The 22,647-nt window shown below is 41.9% G+C and overlaps 1 protein-coding gene across 2 annotated transcripts in view; it reads right to left on the bottom strand.

The window, feature by feature from the left end:
• DNAH11 (dynein axonemal heavy chain 11) overlaps window positions 1–22,647 on the bottom strand; it is a 369,573-nt gene that overhangs the window by 159,072 nt on the left and 187,854 nt on the right. For both annotated transcript variants that reach the window (XM_086397406.1, XM_086397407.1), the window contains exons 46-54: window positions 19,650–19,854; window positions 16,597–16,762; window positions 15,848–15,950; window positions 12,506–12,745; window positions 10,697–10,858; window positions 10,249–10,442; window positions 5,720–5,882; window positions 4,495–4,618; window positions 3,934–4,076 (exon numbers count right to left, since the gene is read on the bottom strand). In XM_086397406.1, coding sequence (XP_086253532.1) covers window positions 3,934–4,076; window positions 4,495–4,618; window positions 5,720–5,882; window positions 10,249–10,442; window positions 10,697–10,858; window positions 12,506–12,745; window positions 15,848–15,950; window positions 16,597–16,762; window positions 19,650–19,854 — 1,500 coding nt within the window. The remainder of the gene's footprint in view (window positions 1–3,933; window positions 4,077–4,494; window positions 4,619–5,719; window positions 5,883–10,248; window positions 10,443–10,696; window positions 10,859–12,505; window positions 12,746–15,847; window positions 15,951–16,596; window positions 16,763–19,649; window positions 19,855–22,647) is intronic.

Consider the following 22,647-nt stretch of genomic DNA (forward strand, 5'->3'; position numbering starts at 1 on the left):
ATGTCCAATTTTATCCATAAAGCCCTCGTGACAAGATCAAATATGCACCTCCACATACTCCCTCATAGGTGGAGCTGACAAGGGACACACTTATGATCAGTAAGATGTCAGCTTAGGGATTTGGGGGAGCTTTGGATTCCTGATTCAGAGAACCCCAAGTCTCCTGTGCCTCTCTTTCTCCTGCCGGAAATACAGACCTTGCTGCACTTGTCATGTGGCCGTGAGGCAGGAGGCATCAGGATGGGTGCTGGCGGGAAAGAAGGGCAGGAAAGCATGGGCGTGTAAAGGGCTTACTGAGCTAGTCTGGACTCTGATGTGGGAAGAGGCTTTCCGGAACTATTCTTGGAGGTTCTCTTCATTTGTAAGCCCAAATGAGTTCTGACTGCTTCCAGTGACGAGTTTTAAAATCTGACAGAAAAAAATACTTTCCTAAATATGTAAGAAACCCCAAATCCACAAAGGCAAACACTGATCAGTCTACTGTAAAAACTTTAAAAAACTTTTCAGAGTTATAAACAAACCAACAGAGATCTACCACATATATAGGGCTTCCCTGATAGCTCAGTTGGTAAGGAATCCACTTACAATGCAGGAAACTGTGCTTTGATTCCTGGGACGGGACGATCTGTGGAGAAGGGATAGGCTACCCAATCCAGTATTCTCAGGCTTTCCTTGTGGCTCAGGTGGTAAAGAATCCACCTGCAATGTGGGAGACCTGGGTTTGATTCCTGGGTTGGGAAGATGCCCTGAAGAATGGAAAGGCTACCCACTCCAGTATTCTGGCCTGGAGAATTCCATGGACTGTATAGTCTATGGGGTCGCTAAGAGTCGGACACGAATGAGTGGCTTTCACTTTCACTCACAAACACACACACACACACACACACACACACACACGTCTTTTAAATATATATATATATTTAGAAGACAAATAACAGAACAGGGAAAATATCTGTCACCCGTATATAAACCTAATCGATAAGTATACATAGAACTCATAAACAAAACCATGTGAAATTCAATGGAAAAGTGGGTCCTTTATGACCCAGCCTCAGGGGTTACTCAGCATCCTTGTGCTGCTCCGTACCCTACTCTGTTAGCTGAAGCAGGGATAAGCTCACTCAGAGCCAACAAGAGGGGCCTAGATCCCACCTGAGAATGAGAAGAACATCAAAGAATTTGCAGGCATGATTTAAAAACCACTACGAGGTGTAACTATTGAACTCAGTAATTTCCCTTCTAAGAATTTATCCTACAAAAGCAAGCAAAGTTACGTGTACAAGACGTCTGTAAAGGATGCTCATTCTAGTATTATTTATAACAACGGGTATCAAATTTCAGCATGCTTCAGAATCACCTGGAGGGTTTGTGGAAACACAGATTTCTGGGTCCTATCCAGAGTTTCCATTTCAAGAGTTCTGGGGTGGGGCTGGAGAATGTGTACTTTTGAAAAGTTCCTAGGTGATGCTGATTCTGCTGCTCTGAACAACAGACTTGGGTTGCTGCTGACCTTCCCACCCAGGGACTGAACCTGTGTCTCTTACTGGCAGGCGGGTACTTCACCGCTAGCGCCACCTGGGAAGTCCGATTAATTACATTACTATCTCAAATTCCATTGTTGTACTCGTTTTCCCATTTCACAAAGAAAATGTGACCCAACTATACCACAACGGAACAAGGAGAAATCTCCAGCCTTGTTACAATCTGGCCAACATATGCTTAGTCACACTTCTGATGGGCAGAACACCCTCTGGGCATCCAAAACTTAAATTCTGATTTCTAACCTCAGACCAGAAATGCTCAGTAAGAACAATGTAGAATCTGAAACAGGAGGGTAGAGAAGAATCACAGCTATTCTATACCTGAACCTCCACAGTGTCAGTCCCTCAGCTGTGTCTGACTCTTTGCGACCCCATGAATCGCAGCACGCCAGGCCTCCCTGTCCATCACAAACTCCCGGAGTTCACTCAGACTCACGTCCATCGAGTCAGTGATGCCATCCAGCCATCTCATCCTCTGTTGTCCCCTTCTCCTCCTGCCCCCAATCCCTCCCAGCATCAGAGGGATGCTTTCCAATGAGTCAACTCTTCGCATGAGGTGGCCAAAGTACTGGAGTTTCAGCTTTAGCATCATTCCTTCCAAAGAAATCCCAGGGCTGATCTCCTTCAGAATGGACTGGTTGGATCTCCTTGCAGTCCAAGGGACTCTCAAGAGTCTTCTCCAACACCACAGTTCAAAAGCATCAATTCTTCGGCGCTCAGCCTTCTTCACAGTCCAACTCTCACATCCACACATGACTACTGGAAAACCATAGCCTTGACTAGATGGACCTTTGTTGGCAAAGTAATGTCTCTGCTTTTCAATATGCTATCTAGGGCTGAATTTTCCATACTGCTGCTGCTGCTGCTGCTAAGTCACTTCAGTCGTGTCCAACTCTGTGTGACCCCATGGACTGCAGGCTACCAGCTTCTCCATCCATGGGATTCTCCAGACAAGAACACTGGAGTGGGCTGCCATTTCCTTCTCCAATGCATGAAAGTGGAAAGTGAAAGTGAAGTCACTCAGTCGTGTCTGACTCTTAGTGACCCCATGGACTGCAGCCTACCAGGCTCCTCCATCTATGGGATTTTCCGGGCAACAGTACTGGAGTGGGGTGCCATTGCCTTCTCCAAATTTTCCATACTAGTATTTTCAATTGGCTTTCTGCCATGAGTGTGGTGAGGTTTCTTGTTCTAATACTTCATCCTTCCTGCTGCTGTTACTTGGTTACATTATATCCTTGTGCCTACACTATGGCATGGAGTTGTCTCTGGATTGAATCTCAGATCATCTGAGTGACAAGCCTCAGCTACTTGCCCTGAAGTACTAATATAGTATCACTTCCTCAACTCAAACTCCTCCTCTGCTCCTTTAATGATTTACAAAACACTTGTGGTTTAGTCACTAAGTCATGTCTGACTTCTGTGATGCCATGGACTGTAACCTGCCAGGCTCCTCTGTCCATGGGATTCTCCAGGCAAGGATACTGGAGTGGGTTGCCATTTCCTTCCCCAGGGGATCTTCTGGACTCAGGAATTGAACCCAGGTCTCCTGCATTGCAAGTGGATTCTTTATCAACCGAGCTATGAGGGAAGACCCACCCTTTCCTCACCCCAATTAACTTTCCCAGCCCGATCCATCTGTTTCTTCCAATAAGAACTCTATGTCCCAGTCATTTAGAGCGGTAGTTCCCAATCCTTTTGCCACCGGGGACTGGTTTTGTGGAAGACAATTTTTCAATGGGCCAGGGAGTGGAGGATGGTTTCAGGATGATTCAAGTGCATTACATTCACTGTGTTCTTTTTCCCCATTATTATTACATCAGTTCACCTCAGATCATCAGGCATTAGATCCTGGAGGCTGGGGACCCCTGATTTAGTCCTATTTGTGGTTTCTCCAAATATGTACCATGCAGTCCACTCTTAACTCTTCCAAATGCTATTTCCTCTCCCTGAAAGCTCTTCCCCAACCCAGCGCATCCCCAGGAATTCCAAGCCACACCTGACACACAGCACGCCGCCTTCTCCAGGAGGCCTGCTGCCCTTGGAAAGGATGCCGAACTCCTCTGGGATCAGCATGGCGACACTTATTGGTGATGTCTCGTTTCCTGTAACAGCATAAGCTCTTCAAGGATAGACACCATGTCCAGCTCACTCGGGTGCTCAACCTGCTTAGAACAAGGCCTTGTAGGGAACCAGCATCAAAGGAAACTTGAAGAAGGTGCCCTCCAGACACTCGAGAAAATATGCAAATGGCGTTTTACACCAAATGACTGGATGTCCTTACAAAATGTATGAGTGGAATTCAAACTTGTCATGTGAATTCCCAAACAGAACCATATCAGAGTTGAAACAGCACGTTTAACTAAATGCAAGGAAAGCAAGTGCTTCTTACTTTGAGTTGTCGTCGCACCCGGGACAAAAAGAATTTCCAACAGTTTTCTCTGGAGTCTACCATGCCCAGACCACGAACTTCATCACGAACTCCAGAAATTATCTTGTCTACATCTTCATCACTGAACAGATCAGGAATTTCCCCTGCCCCCAAAGGAATGAGTAGAGTTATTAAAAGACTGCTATAATTCATATTTTAGATATGACTTAAAATGCTTTTTAATACAAAGTTCAGCTTTAATGATAGAGTTTGAAACCAGAAATGCAATTTTTTTTTTTTTATAAGACACAACACAGTGACAACAAGCTATGACAAACCCACCCACTAAACTTGCACAGGCAGGAATAACATTTACTTCACTGAAGGCCTCTGTAAGGCCTTTTACATCGTAAGCAGACTAAGAAAGCGATACACTTCAAATTAGTCAGGTTTATACGTTTCTCCCCAAAGAATGCCCCGACAAACATCTCAAAGACAAATTATCTCTATTTAAAGTTCACTGAAACCACAGATCATTTGTCTTTGGGGAAGATCTTTCATGGAATGTGTTGGTTTAATCACCTGATGCCAGCAAGTCATTAATCAGCATGAGAAAGCTCTCATCTAGAACCTGGGCATCTGTCAGCAGGAACGCGGTGGGCATGTTCTTGGCTCCGGCTCTGATGTACAGATTGGCAAGGTCTACCTGTAAGAAATAGAGGCCATCACTCACACTGTGCTAACATGCTCGTGTGCTGTCGGCGAGGGGTGGGCAGAACTGACGCGCTACAGCGGGAGGGCCGGCGCCATCCTTTCCCCGTTTATACGTTCTTTCCTCTCAGTGACTCTCTTCTTATGGGGGCAAACATTCTGACATCGGCTCCATTTCTGGCACATAATGATGACTGTCATGTTTATGGCTTCACGGAGCCCAAGATGCAAACAGGCTCCTGACAAACAACTCCCTTCTATTCAAGCAAAAGTGAATTCAGTAATGATTTTGTTAAGCAATGCAGCAAAAAGAAGTTTTTCGCTCCTTTTAACAACTATCTACTTCATTGTTTGGTGACTTAGAGTTTACTAGTTTTATTTAGTAATATTGAAAGCAAGTGGTTTGTTGTTTGCTTTAAAATAGCACTTGCCACAAACTCTAAGTACTATTTTGTAACTACTATTGTGATTCAAAAGCAAAATTTTAAAAAACATGTCAGTGTTTCTCGACTGTACTCTCATCATATTTTCACAATCTGATACAAAGCGGAAAAAATCTCTATGCACTTGTTAAAGAAAAAAAAAGGATCTCCCCCTCCCTTCATTGTATTGGTGTATGAATACTGCTGATTTTCAGGTATGGTCAGCACAAAAGAAAAACATGTTTGTATTTAATAAAATGTTTTCTGAGCAAATCTGACAGGCTTATAGGCTTATACACATACAAATGTTGGTAGCAGTTCACTATTATTAATTCGACAATGAAGGAGAAAGTTTAAGTGTTAGTTCCTCATTCATGTTTGACTCTTTGCGACCCTATGGACTGTAGCCATCAGGCTTCTTTGTCCATGGGGATTCTCCAGGCAAGAATACTGGAGTGAGTTGCCATTTCCTCCTCCAGAGGATCTTCCGGACCCAGGGATCAAACCGAGGTCTCCTGCACTGCAGGCAGTTTCTTTGTCTGAGCTACCAGGGAAGCCCCTGAAGGAGAAACAGCCAACAAAATCCTCTGAAGAGCTTACCCGCCTCCATGCCTGACTGGAGCACCTTTATCCTAGGGCAGAAGGAGCACGGGGCTGCCCATCACTAGACTTACCTGAAGTTCCTGGATCCCAAAGCCTTGGGTCAGAGTGATCTGGAAGACCTCGAGGCTGCAAATGTAAGCTGCCAGGCGGGACAGGCTCTGCTTGCCACTGCCACCCACTCCGATCAAGAGCGCATAACCCTGAGGGGACTGCAGGATGCGGCTGATGCGACACCTGCGGAGAGAAAACACCCCCAACAGATGACATCCAATGAGCCTCAGGGCTATGCGGTTTCATTTTTCAGATATTTAGATACTAAACTCCGATTTGTATTTCAGACTTTCAGTCCTTGTTCTTCTGTTTCCCAAACAAAAAGATGCTGCCTGCATCTGCCCCCTTATCACTTGCCCAACAAACCATCCTGGCCAATGACATCTGGACTCCCACTGCTGTGTTACTCTCCCCCAAAAGAAGGCAGAAAATGAATACAAGGACTTACATCAAAGCACCACGTTTTCCTGATTAGCAAGAAAGATCCTAATGGCACATCAGTATCCACGTATAAGGATATCAAAGGGAAAATGTCTTTGGGCCAGAAACTTTGCTATAGAATTAGTTTGGGAAGAACAGATTTGTTTAGACCAACAAACACCTCACATGCAATTTACTTCATGCATTTTAAACACTTGCCTTTTTTACATGATCCTTATGTCCCTTGCATGAAAGCTTTCCTCATACCTTGAACAGTCTAAAACATTCTCGGAAAGTGTTAGAATCCAAGAGGTAAATCTCCAGCAAAGTCAACTAATCCCTTTTCCTGTATTATCAAAGAGGTTCTGAATGCTTATCCTATTGATATTATTGCTACATCTCACCGTTAGGAATAAGTTGGCTTTAATGTGATCAACGTAAGCATGTGTCCAGTTGCTTCAGTTGTGTCCAGCTCTTTGCAACCCCATGGACTGTAGCCTATCAGGCTTCTCTGTCCACAGGATTCTCTAGGCAAGAATACTAGAGTGGGTTGCCATGCCCTCCTCAAGGGGATCTTCCAAACTCAGGGATGGGACCTAATCTCCTGCATTGCAGGTGGGCTCCTTACTGCTGAGCCACCAGGGAAGTCCCCAATATAAGCATATGGAAGCCCAAATGCAAAAAAATTTTTGAAAAGACTGCTGTATTTTCTCTCAGTTGCTTTCCTGACATGAATTTAAGCTCTGAACAATCCAAACAATCTTTAACACATTTTTTTTAAAGAGTACTTTTTGAAAGAATTAAGTTGGGATCGCTTATAGTAGGACCAGCACGCACGATCATTTCCTGAAAACCTTCAATAACTGAAAAGACAGGTTATTTTTCCAAGCTCAGCCACCTCATTAAATTTTACTTCACATGACCACACGACAAAACCACCTTGGCAAAGCTGTGAGATTACTCTAACACGAGTGAAACCCCAACTTACAAGGCAGGGTTTTCATTTCAATAATGTGTGCTTTGAGGTCTGCATCGACAGTCTGTAAGTGGCAAAGTCTCTTTCTACAATGTTCAAGGGCACACTGAAATCATCTCTGATGTGCAGTAAGTCAGTTTCTAGCTCATAATCCCTAATCAAAGCAGCAGCTTTTCCTTTCAGGTCACTGAGAACTCTGTGTTGAAGGATTACAGGGGACAACTCCTCAGTGCCAACAAGACATCTCTTCCACACGAGCCATGACAGACGGCCAGCATACATGAATCCAACCAGAAACAGCATTATTAATAACTCACTTATCACCATGCTCAGAGATTCTAACGGAAGCGTCCTCTGTCTGCTAATCAGAGGACTGTCACTGCAAAGGGATCCATAAAACAATCAATATGTAGGAAGCTTGTAATAAATGATGATAGGGAAGCCTCCCAAGTTTTTCTTAGGCACTTGGGCTCAACATTTTAAGGAGTAACTCTTCTAAAAATCGAATTCTCCACATTTCTTGGGTCTGTTTGAATTGCTTTTCTCACATACTTCCTTCTCTTTTGACTTATTTCATTACTTTAATCTTTGCCCAAATATCACTTGTTAGAAAAGCCAGCATTATTAACTGAGTGGCATTCCCCCAAATGCATATGCTGCTGCTGCTGCTGCTGCTACTGCTAAGTCGCTTCAGTCGTGTCCGACTCTGTGCGACCCCACAGACGGCAGCCCATTAGGCTCCTCTGTCCCTGGGATTCTCCAGGCAAGAACACTGGAGTGGGTTATACTGAAGCCCTAACCACCAGTACCTGAAAATATAGACTTAGGAAATAGAGTGATTGAATACATTGGTTACAATAAGGTCATAGGGGAGTAGGGTATATCCAATATGACCAGTATCCTTATAAAAAGGAGAAATTTGGATACAGACACACACAAAGGGAAAAAGTCACATGATGACTGAACTCAGGCTGTCACAAGACAAGGAACTTCCAGAAGCAAGGAAAGAATTCTGGAGCAGACTCTCCCCAGCACCTCTGAGGGAGCATGGCCTTCTGACATCTCAATTTCAGACTTCTTGCCTTCCGAACTGTGAGACAATAAATATCTGTTTCTCTAAACTTCCTAGTTTGCAGCATTTTGTCAGAGCAGCTCCAGCACAACAGTAGAGCCAGTGAGAAATTACAGTTATGGGGAAGCAGGACAGGAAGGGAAGATGCCATTGACTTCCCACACAGCAGCAGCAATGGCCAGCTGTTTAGACTACTCAACCGACCCTGTCATTCCCATGCTAAGCTCTGACCCGGAACTTCTCACTGCACTTAGAAAGAAAGAACCCCCCTTTCCTCTGGTTATAAGAAAACACCTGTACTCATGAGGCCTGTGTCCACCTCCCCACCTTGCCATACGCCCCTCTCCCTGCTTCTCCATGCTGCAGCCACATGACCCTCTTTTTGCTTTTGGACATTCATGGGGCCACATGAAATCTGCCCACACCTAAAGCATTCTTCCTCCAGATCTTTCCATGCTGAGCTCCTGCATATCATTTCAGTCTCACCTTAAATGCCACCTCCTCACAGAGACAGCCAGTCCCTCTTTGGGAATTCACATGTTTATTGCTCAGGATCAATAGATTTTATTCCTCAGCAGGATGTATCACTTTCTGCCAAGTTCCTCACTTGCTTATTTGTTCATATCCTTATAAACTTCCCATGGGATCACTAGAACATGAACTCAATTAGAGAAATAACTGGATTATCTTGCTTGCTGCTGTCTCCCCAGTACTTGGGCAATGTCTGACAGCAGATGTCACGGACGGTCGCACAACCTGTGCACGGCAAAGGCACCCAAGCTAGGAGGTGAGAGCCTGTTCAGTCATACTACATCAGGAAAGGGGCCTTCTTCTAGTTTTCTGCCCAGAAAACATGCCCTTCCCTTTTTTCTTCCTTAACTTGCACGTAAGTACTGAATAGGCTGGCAATGTTTCTGTTTGATACTCAGTAGGCACTCAATGAACATTCTTAACCAAGGAAAATTAGCTCGAGTCCATCCTGTCTCTGCCACTTACAAATTTTTAAGATTTTGAACAAGTCACTTACCTTCCTCTTTCTTCATATTCTTCCCTAAGGCTATGGCAACCTACTCCAGCATTCTTGCCTGGAGAATCCCACGGACAGAGGAGCCTGGCGAGCTACAGTCCATGGGGTCACAGAGTCAGACACAACTGAGTGACAGATACACACACACTGATAGGCTGGCAGTGCTCCTGTTTGGCACTCATTTGGCACCCAGTAAATATTCTTAACCAAGGCAAATCAGCGTGAGTCTGTCCTGTCTCTGCCACTTATGAACTTTAACTTTGAACAAGTCACTTACCTTCCTCTTTCTTCATACTCTTCCCTAACAGAGGTACAAGTGAAAGAACATGAAATTATGGTTCTCATGGCACTTCAAAAAATAGTATACCTATGTAAGACATTATTGTGACGTAATTCATATAGACACTTAATAGTCTTTTAACGGATCCATGACACCTAAACCTATTATCATTTATATATCCATTTATATAAAAATTATCTATTATACAAAGAACTGTGTTTGACATTCTTGTAATTTGTTGAATGCAAGCTTAGTGACCTTCTCTGAATCAGGCCCATACACTTATAGTTACAGAAGCTAAGGGGACTGGAATGACTTTTTGCAAAAGATAATTTTCTTACCTAACTCAGATTATCAATTTCCTCTAGCACAGAATTCAATTTCCTTCCTACACATGTACATTCTTGAGGTCTTCTACAAGTTGCCTTTTGCTTATGACATGGTAAGTGGCTGCACTTACAGGTATGTGACATATTTATATCCTAGAAGAGGGCTGTGTCTTGTCTTTTTTATCTTGTGTTCTCAATCAAGTTTTTCTTTTCATTTTTTGAGGTAACGTTGGGTTTCAATATTATATAAATTTCATGGAGAAACTTAGTTTTATACTGTATGGCAAACAGGAACTGATAGTTCAAAAAAATCCCAGAAGACAAACAAACAAACAAACAAAACAACCGATAGTTCAGAGTGTTCAGTAAGATCTACTGAATAACAGCAACTGTGGACACTCAGCCTTTTTACTTTGTGCAAAAGCATCACAGCCCATCAACTCACACATGTTGCATGGCGTCTTCAAATAAAACGAGGTGCATGGCGGCATTGAGTTCATTGTAGTCATCCAGTGCTTCCGTCAGAAACATCTTCAGCACCTCCCAGTCCTTCACCGGCATGTAGCACGGGTCTTGGCTGCCCTTAGCAAAATGGCAATAGATGAGGGGCTGCTGAAGCAGCACACGGCTAGCTACACCCTGCAGGAGGAGGAAGTGAAAAATACGGTCATGTCAATCTCCAGAAATGATTCATCTGGAGGCAGAGTGACCGGTCCAGGGAAAAGCCTGTAAATCAACCCATGGGTGGATGTCATCTTCCCCTGTAGAGATCTGGAATCACAGCTGTTTCAGCAAGGGAATCATATATACAATTCATTCACATCCTTATCCCATTTCTGCCCAAAAGCCAATATGCCAGAGCACATAGTGACCTTTGGAATTCATTTGCTTACTTCAAAGTATTTATTAGCAGTTTCCAGCAGTTTTTTATGAAACAAATCACAGTCCTTTGTGTCTATCAGTTTGTCTCCATAAACACGAGAAGATTCATGAAGCCACAGGCGTATTAAATCATTTGGACACTTTAAACACTCAGGAGAGGTGAATAAAATCCCCTAAAAGGCAAGAGGGGAAAAAATTAAAAATTCAGAAGGTGATAACATTCCAAGATAATACTTTCTTTTAACATATTCTTTAACTGCATGCTGAATTTAGCAATTTACTGAGTTACAAGAAGGGTTATAAACAGTATTACATATCAGTAGTTGTAGTCTCCGATAAGCAACATTTAAACAATTAACTATACAATAAAAAGGATTAAAGAATGGGTTGCCATTTCCTTCTCCAGGGGATCTTCCCAACGCAGGGATCAAACCTGGGTCTCCTGCATTGCAGGCAGACACTTTACCGACTGAGCCACCAGGGAAGTCTATTAAAGAATTAACTACCATTATGCCCATTTCCAGGAATGAGCTAAGGCTGTATTTCAAGAGTCAGCCCAGGAACTAAATATCTGATCTTAGAACTTGTACCTACTGTCTTCAGGAAAATCAGTTTCTAAAACTAGCTAACATGGAAGTCATAGGACAGTAATATATTTTATTCTAAAATCCTGTGATGTCATTTAATCGAATTCATTCATTTTACAGATGAAATATATAAGATCCAGAGCCGACTGTCTGAATGCACTTTGTGGGTAGTCAAAACATTTTGATTCTCACTTTCCTGCAACACTATTCTTCAATATTTTGGATTCATATAGACCCAGTTCTCATGGGGAGAGTCACCGTGTGCTGGGCTCTAGGGACAGCACCAAGGGAGTCATAGACAATTAGCTGTAAAAGGTTAAACAACTGTTGGGTGGTGTTGGGTGTAGTCAACAGACTGGATATGAATGGTGAGCAGAGAGGTCTCTCACTTCTTGGCCTCCCTTCCCTCCTATGATCAAAAACCTGCTTTTAAAGACCGTTTAATTGAGCACAGTCTTTCAGGCAGGTGCAAGAAAGATCGACATGAAAAGGAATGGTCCACATTTGGAAAAAGCTTTTGCCTAATGTGGTTACAGTTGTGAGGCAGCTGTGGAGTGATTTAGAAAGCAGGACTATAAAAGTATAAGAAATAAAAATCACCAAATACTGAGAAGTCTCATGAAGTTTTCATATTCCACCAGTTTACTACTTCCGTCACAAATGAACTTTGAGCCATAAATAATTCTTCAATTACTTTTACCCTACTGATAGGCCATGTAAGTTGGATATTTTCAAAATTTCAAGGTTTTGAATTCTCTCTCTGGAACTTTCTTTTCAAATCATATACATTCACACTGTCCTTTTACTGGATAAATGAGTTAAGTGTCAATGCCAAACCAAAATAGGAATTTAAGAAATTATATTTTCTCTTGATGTATGTTTAAAAATCGTTATCACCTAAATATTAAAAAAAAAATTATCCCTTTTACTTGCACAAAATGAGACACTCAAATATTTATACAGAATCATATTCAGAATCAATGAAATAGGGAGCCAAGATTTCTACCTTAGCTTCTATTGCTAAGTCTCTACCAACCTAAGGGGAATTGCTACTTTCATTGACAAAATGGGATTAATAAACCTCCATACTTCATAAAGCTTATTACAGAAAATGAAAGAATACATGCTCAAGGATGCAGCATAGTTTTAGACTAAGTTCTATGAATGAACCCCATTGGTATTACTTTAATCAGTGCCCCACTCAAGACACATAACACAGAGTCATCGAGGTACCTGGAAGACGTTTGACAAGTCTCTCAAATTAAAGAGGTAGTGGAATTTAATGGCCGTGGGTAAAAATGTATGTGCCATCATCTGATGGAATGCGATTGTTGCCTGTATCAAAGTGGGGCCACTCCTGAGAACTGAGGGACCAAATGCTTGCTGCTGGAAATGGAAACTCAGGATCTGGCTGTAGATGGTGTTCAGTGCATCCAGGGATGGGAAGTTGAATGCAAACACTGTGAAATGTCTCTGAAAACAAAAAGAAACATGAGAGCTGCATAAAATAGAAAATGTAATGGTACTAGTAGATTGGGGCTTCTCTGGTGGCTCAGATGGTAAAGAATCCACCTGCCAATGCAAGAGACCCAGGTTCAATCCCTGGGCTGGGAAGATCCCCTAGAGAGGGGCATGGCAACCCACTCCAGTATTCTTGCCTGGGAAATCCAATGGACAGAGGACCCTGGCGGGTCACTGTCCATGGAGTCACAAAGAGTCAGACATGACTGAGCAACTAACACTTTCACCTTTACTTTCCAGTAGATTACCAAAACAGGGAGGGGCACTTTATTTTTCATCTCTTCCTGTATCCATACCCACTGTGATGGAACTTGGCAGTACCTTCCACTCTGACTCTCAGAGTGCCCATATGACTTGATAAAGGCAACAGAAGGAGATAGAAGTAACAGGGTGCCAGTCACTGTCAAAGGCTTGTGTGTTTCCACTAGCTCTCTTAGGGCTCTATCTTTGCAATGAATTCTACATGCCTACCCAAGGATGAGAGACATATGACACAGAGCCGTGTTGTCCCAATTACAATCACTCCAGCCAAAGCCACCCTGAGTAGCTGACAATTAACTGCCCAACATGTGAACAAGCTCAGGTTAGGTCAGCAGAGTCACCCAGCTGAGTCTCCACTGACTACACAAAAGCAAGCAAACCACAGACTGTTGTATGTACAGTGGCAGTGGTGGCGATTATTATTTAAAGACTTACATGCACTCAGAAAACCTGCACATAAGTATTTACTGTAGCTTTATTCCTAATTGCCAAAATCTGGACACAACCATTGCTGTTGTTCATTCACTCAGTCGTGTCTGACTCTTTGTGACCCCAAGACCCGGAGCACACTAAGCTTCCCTCTCCTTCACCATATCCCAGGGCTTGCTCAAACTCATGTCCAGTTGGTGATGCCATCCAACCATCTCATCCTCTGTCATCCCCTTCTCCTCTTGCCCTCAATCTTTCCCAGCATCAGGGTCTTTCCCAATGAGTCAACTCTTCACATCAGGTGGCCAACTTCAACTTCAGCATCAGACCTTCCAATGAGTATTCAGGACTGATCTCCTTTAGGATTGACTGGTTTGATCTCCTTGTAGCCCAGGGGACTCCCAAGATTCTTCTCCAACACCACAGTTTAAAAGCATCAATTCTTCAGTGCTCAGCCTTTTATATGGTCCAACTCTGACATCCAGACATGACTACTGGAAAAACTACATCTTTGACTAGACGGACATTTGTCGAAAAAGTAAAGTAAAAGTAAAGTCTCTGATTTTTAATATTCTGCCTAGGTTTATCATAGCTTTTCTTCCAAGAGGCAAGCATCTTTTAATTTCATGGCTGCAGTCACTGCAGCCATAATTTTGGAGCTCTTTATTTTGAAGAAAATAAAGTCTGTCACTGTTTCCACTGTTTCCGCATATATTTGTCATGAAGTGATGGGACCAGATGCCATGATCTTAGTTTTTTGAATGTTGAGTTTTAAGCCAGCTTTTTCACTCTGCTCTTTCACTTTCATCAAGAGGTTCTTTAGTTCCTCTTCGCTTTCTGCCATAAGGGTGGTGTCATCTGCATATCTGAGGTTATTGATATTTCTCCCAGCAATCTTGATTCCAGCTTGTCCTTCATCCAGTCCAGTATTTCACATGATGTCCTCTGCATATAAGTTAAATAAGCAGGGTGACGATATACAGCCTTGATATACTCCTTTCCCAATTTGGAATCAGTCTGTATTTCCATATCCAGTTCTAACTGTTGCTTCTTGAGCTGCATACAGGTTTCTCAAGAGGCAGGTAAGGTGGTCTGCTTTTCCCAGCTCTTGAAGAATTTTCCACAATTTGTTGTAATCCACAGAGTCAAAGGTTTTAGAGTAGTCAATGAAGCAGTAGTAGATGTTTTTCTGGAACTCTCTTGCTTTTTATGTGATCCAATAGTTGGCAATTTGATCTCTGGTTCCTCTACCTTTTCTAAATCCATCTTGTACATTGCTTGGTTCACATACTGTTGAAACCTAGCTTGGAGGATTTTGAGAACTACTTTGCTAGCATGTGAAATGAGTGCAATTGTGCGGTAGTTTGAACATTCTTTGGCATTGCCCTTCTTTGGGATTGGAATGAAAACTGACCTATTCCACTCCTGTGTCCACTGCTGAGCTTTCCAAATTTGCTGGCATATTGAATGTAGCACTTTAGAATTTGAAATAGCTCAGCTGGAATTCCATCATCTCCACTAGCTTTGTTCGTAGCTATGCTTCCTAAGGCCCAGCTGACTTTGCATTCCAGGATGTCTGGCTCTAGGTGAGTGATCACACCATGTGGTTTCCAGGTTATTATGATCTTTTTTGGTACAGTTCTTCTGTGTGTTCTTGCCACCTCTTCTTAATACCTTCTGCTTAAAGCATCCTTAAATAAGTAAATGGATAAACAAACTAGGAACACCCAGACAATGAGTATCATTCAGTGATAAAAATAAATGAGCTACCAAGACATGAAAAGCCATGGAGGAACCTTAAATGCATATTTAAGCTAAGAGAAAGAAGCCAGTCTGAAGAGGCTACGTACTATATGATTCTAACTATAGGACACGCTGGAAAAGGCAACACTATAGAGACAGGAAAAGGATGAATGGTGGCCAGGGATTCGGGGATAGGGAGGGCTGATTAGGGGGAGCACAGGGGATTTTTAGGACATGAACTACTCTGTGTGATACTTCAATAACTGATACCTGTAATTGTACATTTGCCAAAAGCCACAGGATATGTAACACAAAAAACGAACCCCGACATCAACTTTACACTTCACTTAATAATAATTTATAAATATTGGCTCATCAATTGTAATCGAGGCAGCACACCAATGCAAGGTGTTTGTAGATAAGTCACAGGGTGCGAGGGAATACATGGGAACTCTCTGTACTTTCAGCTCATTTTTCTGTAAACCAAAAGCTGCCTTAAAAATTCTGTTAATTAAAATAAGCTTCCATGCTTCACCAAATGTACAGTAGAACCATACAGCCTAATCTTTACCCCAAAAGCACTAAGAATCAAGATCAACAATGTGAGTATTGACACCCTACCTGTAGTCTAGGATTGATGGTGAAACTGCCCACCATCGGATTCATGCAGGCAACATATTGACAGCTGTGGATTTCTTTAAGCATCACTTTCTGTCTGTCATACCTGCAAGATAGAAAACAGAACCTTAAATCCCAAAGTTCAAAATAACAACAAATCCCAGCAGTTCATAAAGGACTTCAGCATAAATTGTTTTCTTTAATCTTTATAATCACTGTGTGATGTTGAACTTGTTAGCCTATCTGAGAGATAAAAACTAAAGCTTGGAAAGCTGAAGACTACGTGGCTCCTTTGATGCCAGTATCAACACGTGGAGCTAAATCAATAGGTATTATTGCTGTTTATTGATTCACTTTAGTCTGGTTAAAAATACCCATAGCAAGACTAGGGGCTCTCCCCTGCTTAACATCAGGGACTGTCAACTGTGATGCCCAGACATTACCAGATGTTTACATCTTACAGAAAATGTCAAGCTTCTCCTAAGTAACTGTGAGTTAATATATTAAGGAGCTTAAGCTTTAACTGGAGAGTTTACGTTTCTAAGATACTTTTCAATCCAATTCTTCCAATGATGCAAAGAAAATCTACTCCATTTAAGATGAGCAAAAGGGGAAGCAAACTGAAACCCAAAAAAGTATCACAGAAGATGCTCCTCAGAAGAGGAAGAAACTGGGGTGATTCTATTTAAAAAATTTTATCCATAGTAATAATAATTAGATTTCAGTAGAAAATGAAACACAGAATCGCTTACCAGTGTCCATAATCAATATGCTGTCGAATCAGAGTGTGGGGCTGGACAGTGCCGTACGAGTCCACTGCAGGCATATTCATGTCGTCAATAAAATAGACCAACTTTTTATTTCCTCCTGGACCATAGTTACGACCAGCTTTCTTCTCTAGAGGTTTCTCAAGAATTCCTGAAACCAATATATAATTCTGTCCACCAATCAAATAAAAATGTAAACTTCTGTTTATATATAAATATATTTATATATAAATACAAAACAGAACATTAGTCCTTTTTTTCTTCTTTTTCCTCATCCTGCCCATTTCATCCACTCTGTGGCTTCAAGTATCACCTCTCTGCAGGTTAATCCCAGAAACATGTCTCTGTTCATCTCCTGCCATGTAATACTCTCCTGGAGCTCACCCTGGCTCCGCTCCCAGAGTCCGCAGCTGCAGCACTGGGCACACTGGCCGTCACATCTGAGACAACACCTTCGCTGCAGACCTTCACACCTTCCCCCCCGTACCTACCGTCATTCAGGAACCACTGCCAGTCCACCCAGAACCCGTCAATAAGTCCTTCTTTATCTTCCTCGTGCTAGAGTCTAGGGACAGTCAGGAATTTCTCACATCTCTCTTCTTGGGCCATGGGGTACAGAAGTATAAGAGGATACTATATGCAGGCATTATCCTGTGTATACCTCAAGTTATATCTCTTCACTTGCCTATCTGACTTTGTGTTGATATGTTTGAGAGGAAATCACAAATACAGAAAATCTTGACAGTATGGACCTGAGATGCAGTATCTAGTCACTTGCCTACTCTCTAAATGAACTATAAATAGCTTGAGGACAAGAACTCTGTCGTGTTCATTTCTGTATGCCTCATAACACCTACAGCAAGTAAGTAACTTGTTAAATGAAAACAGGAATGAATGAAGTAAAAAATATATAAAAAGTTAATTCACAAGTCCTTTTTCCAAGCAGCATATCTACATTTCCAAATGGTTGCTAAACTTCAGTTCCTGTTAGCCACTGACAACTGTATGTTTGGCCAACATCAAATGTGCCTGTTCCCAAACTCAATTTTACATACCTCTTCCCCACTCATGACCCATCACTTCTTTTTAGCCTTCTGTGCTCCTACCAACAGGATTAACACTCTCCCAATCAGCCAGATGCAAGGCCTGAATTTAATCTTTCCTTTCTGGTCCCTGATTTGTTCAAGCACAGCCTGTAAATGGTACCTCACGTCTCCTCCTTTTGTCTTTCCTTCTAAAGCTCTAGTCCAGGGTATCATTTCATTCAGCTAATACATTGCTCAAGGAGACTGGTCTCTCCACCATAGACTTTTCTTAAAATAGAGCCTGTTGTCGTTGTGGTTTAGTCACTAAGTCATGTCCAGTTCTTTTGCAAACCCATGGACTGTAGCCTGCCAGACTCCTCTGTCCATGGAGTTTTCCAGGCAAGAATATTGGAGTGGGTTGCCATTTCCTTCTCCAGGGGATCTTCCCAACCCAGGGATCAAACCTGGGTCTCCTGCATTGCAGGCAGATTCTTTACCACTGAGCCACCAGGAAAGCCCAAAGTAGAGCCTGCATCTTGTCAACTCCTTGTTCCCCATCAATGGCTCACAGCTCCGTACCATATGAAATATGTTCTTTTCCACTTGCACGTTAGCTACAGTCTCAGTGACCAACCATCCCTGGTTGCCTGGGATGATCCCAGTGATAGCACTAAAAGTCCCTTATCTCAGAAACCTTCCAGTCTTCAGCAAACTAGACAATTGGGCATTCCACCTGTAACTCCAGCCTTTGCCCTATCTTCTACCTGATCACTATGCTTTGATCAACTTAGAGATTCAATTAAATGAATGTGTCCCACAAATTTCTCTTTCATGTCTTTGCTTAATCTGATTCTTCTAGCCTAAGTTCCCTTTTTGCCTATACACCATCCCATCTCAAAGGTCTGAAATCCTTTCTTCAGAGTACACTAGCTCTTTCTATTCCTCATGCTAATAGGCAATGTCTAAATCTATTCATGCTTGTAACCCTTCCAAGAATCAGCAAGCTAAACTTCGTTCAACTATTGAATTGCAGCCCTAATCTTCCATTTACAAGTGATAAAGTGATCCCTTCTTCTGTGTCCACAATGAAAAGCATGTATTATACACAGTGTCTGGGGACAAAGTAGATAAATGATACATATTCGCTGAAGAAATGAATGAAAACCTTCCAGGTCAGCTTTTAACCGTTCCACTCACAAAGATGAGGAAGACAAACTTGATTAAGAAAGAGATTACAGCACAATCATTCCTGGGTGAGTTAATGATTTAAGTGATAAGAAAACAGGTTGTTAATCTCTACTGATAGGGCTAAGGAAATAGCAACAATGCACACAGCAAAGAAACCATGCTCAGGGCAACAGGTTTCATAAAGCAGTGGACAACAGGAACTTTTGCTGCCCTCACACAACACAACCCCACCGCTCTGCTGGACAGTGAGACACTGCTCTCAGCTCTTTATAGTAGTTCTTCTCTACTTCTCACGTCTACTCTGTTTGCCCTCTGCCCTTCCAAACTCAAAATGCCCCAAATCTATGTGGTTCTTTTGATTACACTGATGCATGTATTCAACAGCTAAAAATTATTCTCACAGTTCTAAGATTTAACAAACAACTGGTGGCCTGTCATTTCATCAATACAGTCTGAGTGAATTCCCCACTAAATCAATCCCTTGCTTGCAGAGGTAACCAGTATACATTCTTCCTTGAGCATATTCTTTCGTTGCTAGGGCTCCACGAAATTGATTAAAGCTAACCAAATGGTTTAGAGGCAAAGCAATGGAACTGTTGATGTCAATTCTTTCTGTTCTATAGAGTAATAACCCAAGTAAAGCCAGGAGGGATATAAAAAGCCAAAATAACAATATTTAAACAAAGTATATTCAGCCAGAGTGGTGAAAAATAAAAATTCATTCTAAGCAAAATGTCTAAGACAAAGGAATCATCTCTGGGCTGCATGTCCTGGCTCTGATAGTATCTGACCTTGCTTCTGGAGTATAAAAGGAGGAACACTTACGCTGCAGGGCCACCGATGTTGTGTAGTAGTTGAAAGGCACACGGGATACTATATAAGCCTCAGACAGACCTGCCAGCATGTCACCTACAAAGACTGTTTTTCCTACTCCAGCGTTTCCTACCAGCATCAATGGCTGTCCTTTCTCAAGCAGCAACTCCACAAAATATCGAAGACGGGTTGTCTCTGTTGTGTGAACCAGAGCTCTCTGGTGGGGAAAAACAGACAAAATTTTGTACCTGCACCAACACATAGTCATTTTAGAATTTTAGAATTGAGACTAAATGCATTCTTACTTCTAGTTGACAGCCAGTAGGAGAGATCCCACTTAATGTTTCATTTTGAATGGTCAGTTCAGACATCATAGCTTGAGAAAAGAAACTGTGTAGTGTTGTCAAAATGCCACAGCAGAAAGAACTGACTTATTTTTTCCAGTTAAGACCTAGCACCCAAGGCTTCCTATCATGGAAATATCTATACTCTGCCTAACCTTTGGTTAGGTATTATAAAGGAATACAGTGAACGCTTAAGAAACTGCCCACCACTCTTTAGGACATGGTGAAACATGCGAAAGGCCAAGATATATATTAACAAAAATTGGTAGCAATTCTTTCACCCAGTAAGATTAATGATTTATGTGCAAAATGATTAGACACAATTCACTCTAAAGGAGTTTAGTGCAAGGAGAGAGCAGCCGGGAAGAAACAAACGTTAAGCGAAATAGTCACAAGTCCAAAGCACGGTGATACTTAGTGTACATTGTTCTGTTAAAATTTTTTATAGCAATGCTTCTGTTGTAAAGATTAGTTATTTATTTAGATTTTTTTAAAGTATAAATTTATTTTAATTGGAGGTTAATTACTTTACAATATTGTATTGGTTTTGCCATACTTCAACATGAATCCGCCACGGGTATACACATGTTCCCCATCCTGAACCCCCTCCCACCTCCCTCCCCGTACCATCCTTCTGGGTCATCCCAGTGCACCAGCCCCAAGCATCCTGTATCCTGCATCGAACCTGGACTGGCGATTCGTTTCATATATGATATTATACAAGTTTCAATGTCATTCTCCCAAATCATCCCACCCTCTCCCTCTCCCACAGAGTCCAAAAGACTGTTCTATACATCTGTGTCTCTTTTGCTGTCTCACATATACTACATTGTTTCATGAAAAAATTGAGGTGGCTTACAGAAATACAATAAAAAGAATACAAATAAATAAAAAGCCGACTGAGGGAATAGAAACGAATACATTGTGTAAAATCAGGGAAAGGGGAAGCAGATGTAGACACACTGGAGAGAGAAGCCTGCACGGTGATTAAAGAGAGTTGAAAAGGTCTTACAGTTGGTGGGGGCGGGGGGGGGCAAATTAAAAAGGGGATTACAAAAAACTCTTTGCAGGATTTATATAGCTCGTAAGAAAAACACACAAACTCTGTAATGGATAAAGTTCTTCCCTGCATGGTTCACGTACACTGACCACAGATCAGTATTTTATAGACCATTCAAGATTAAATTCATGATAAAGAGCATTCATTCTAGAACTTCACCTGAATTCAGTGCTCCTCTCGGGACCTGCTGAAAGACACAGACTCTTTTGTGCTACACTGAACAGTCCCAGATGACTTTAAAATCACCGTTGAATTCTGTAACATGTTTCTTTTCCTTTCTTGTTGCTAGTTGTCACATTTGCTATTTAATTGGCTATTAATATTGGCTCTTTTCTCCACACATTAATATGGATAATTAATACCTACTGAGAGCTGAGTATGTGAGAGGTACTGTGCTGAGCCGTTTACATGTGTTACATCATATGATACTCATAACAAACCTAGGAGGAGAGTTTTGTTATCATTTACATTTCAGAGATGATGGAGCTAAAGCTTAGAGAACATTAATAAATTGGCCAGAGGCATACGTGGTGGTACTTGGATTTAAACCCAAATCTGTCTAGAGCCTGAGTCCTATCTTACCTACTGCACAGAATGCTCTTCAGAGCATGGACCATACACACATTAGCTGATGTCTAAGTACTCCATTTCTCCATATATAAAAAGGCTAGTAACAGTCCTTTCTAACAGAGAATTAGAAGAGTGTCATAAAGGATTAAATTAATCTATGGAAATAAAGCATTTAGAAAAGGGCCTGTCATATTATAATGTCATGTTAGTATTTGCTATTATTATTGACTCAATATGGTTTTCCTCTAACATGTTAAGAGGCTTTTAATCAAAATCACATTTGGTGCAATTGTGTATAAAGTAAGACTAGGAGGTCTTGACAGGTTCTCTGTTGAATAAAATACATCCCTGATAAGATGCATCAACCTTGTGATATCACTTTTTGTGTGTTTCTTTTGGTTATCTACAAGTCCTCAGCTCTCAGCCAGCTAGATAATATCGTTAGGTGGCTGAGGTCTAGACAGGCTGAGCTAAAACAGAGATGTTAAAATCCATAAAGCGGACAGAGCAGACCTTCATAATTAAGGTAACCTCATCACCTGGGCCTGAGACTAGGGTAGGGGCGGCACACGGCCCCTGGAGAAATGGATGCAGAAGGCAGTCTGCTCTGGGGCTTCTGGAAAAAGTTTCTGCCCGCTTAGTAAAAAATACAGAAGCCTTCTTTCTCCATGTCTTGCTTCCTTCTAACTCCTGGGACCTCTAGAGTCATCTTGGATTGAGGAGATACCAGTCTTTAAACAAGGCCAGTGCTAAGGCAGGAAGATCCGAATCCGTAGTGTTATCACCAAGTCACAGAACTCATCAGTCTCAGGGCCTTCCTACCTCTGAGTTTCTTGTTTGCAAAATAATGAGTTTTCTCATGGCTATAGGATGAATTGTGTCCTCTCAAAATTCAACTATTGAAGCTCTAACCCCAGTATCTCAGAAACGTGATAGTATTTGGAGATAAGGTCTTTAAAGAGATGATTAAGTGAGGCCTACCTAATCCAATCCAACTGGTGTTCTTGTCCAAGGAGGAAACTTGAACACACTTCAG

This window comes from Bos grunniens, chromosome 4 (assembly GCF_055505025.1).
Source record: "Bos grunniens cultivar Pamir isolate PY7600 chromosome 4, Bosgru_T2T1.0, whole genome shotgun sequence".
In the NCBI taxonomy this organism is placed as follows: domain Eukaryota; kingdom Metazoa; phylum Chordata; class Mammalia; order Artiodactyla; family Bovidae; genus Bos; species Bos grunniens.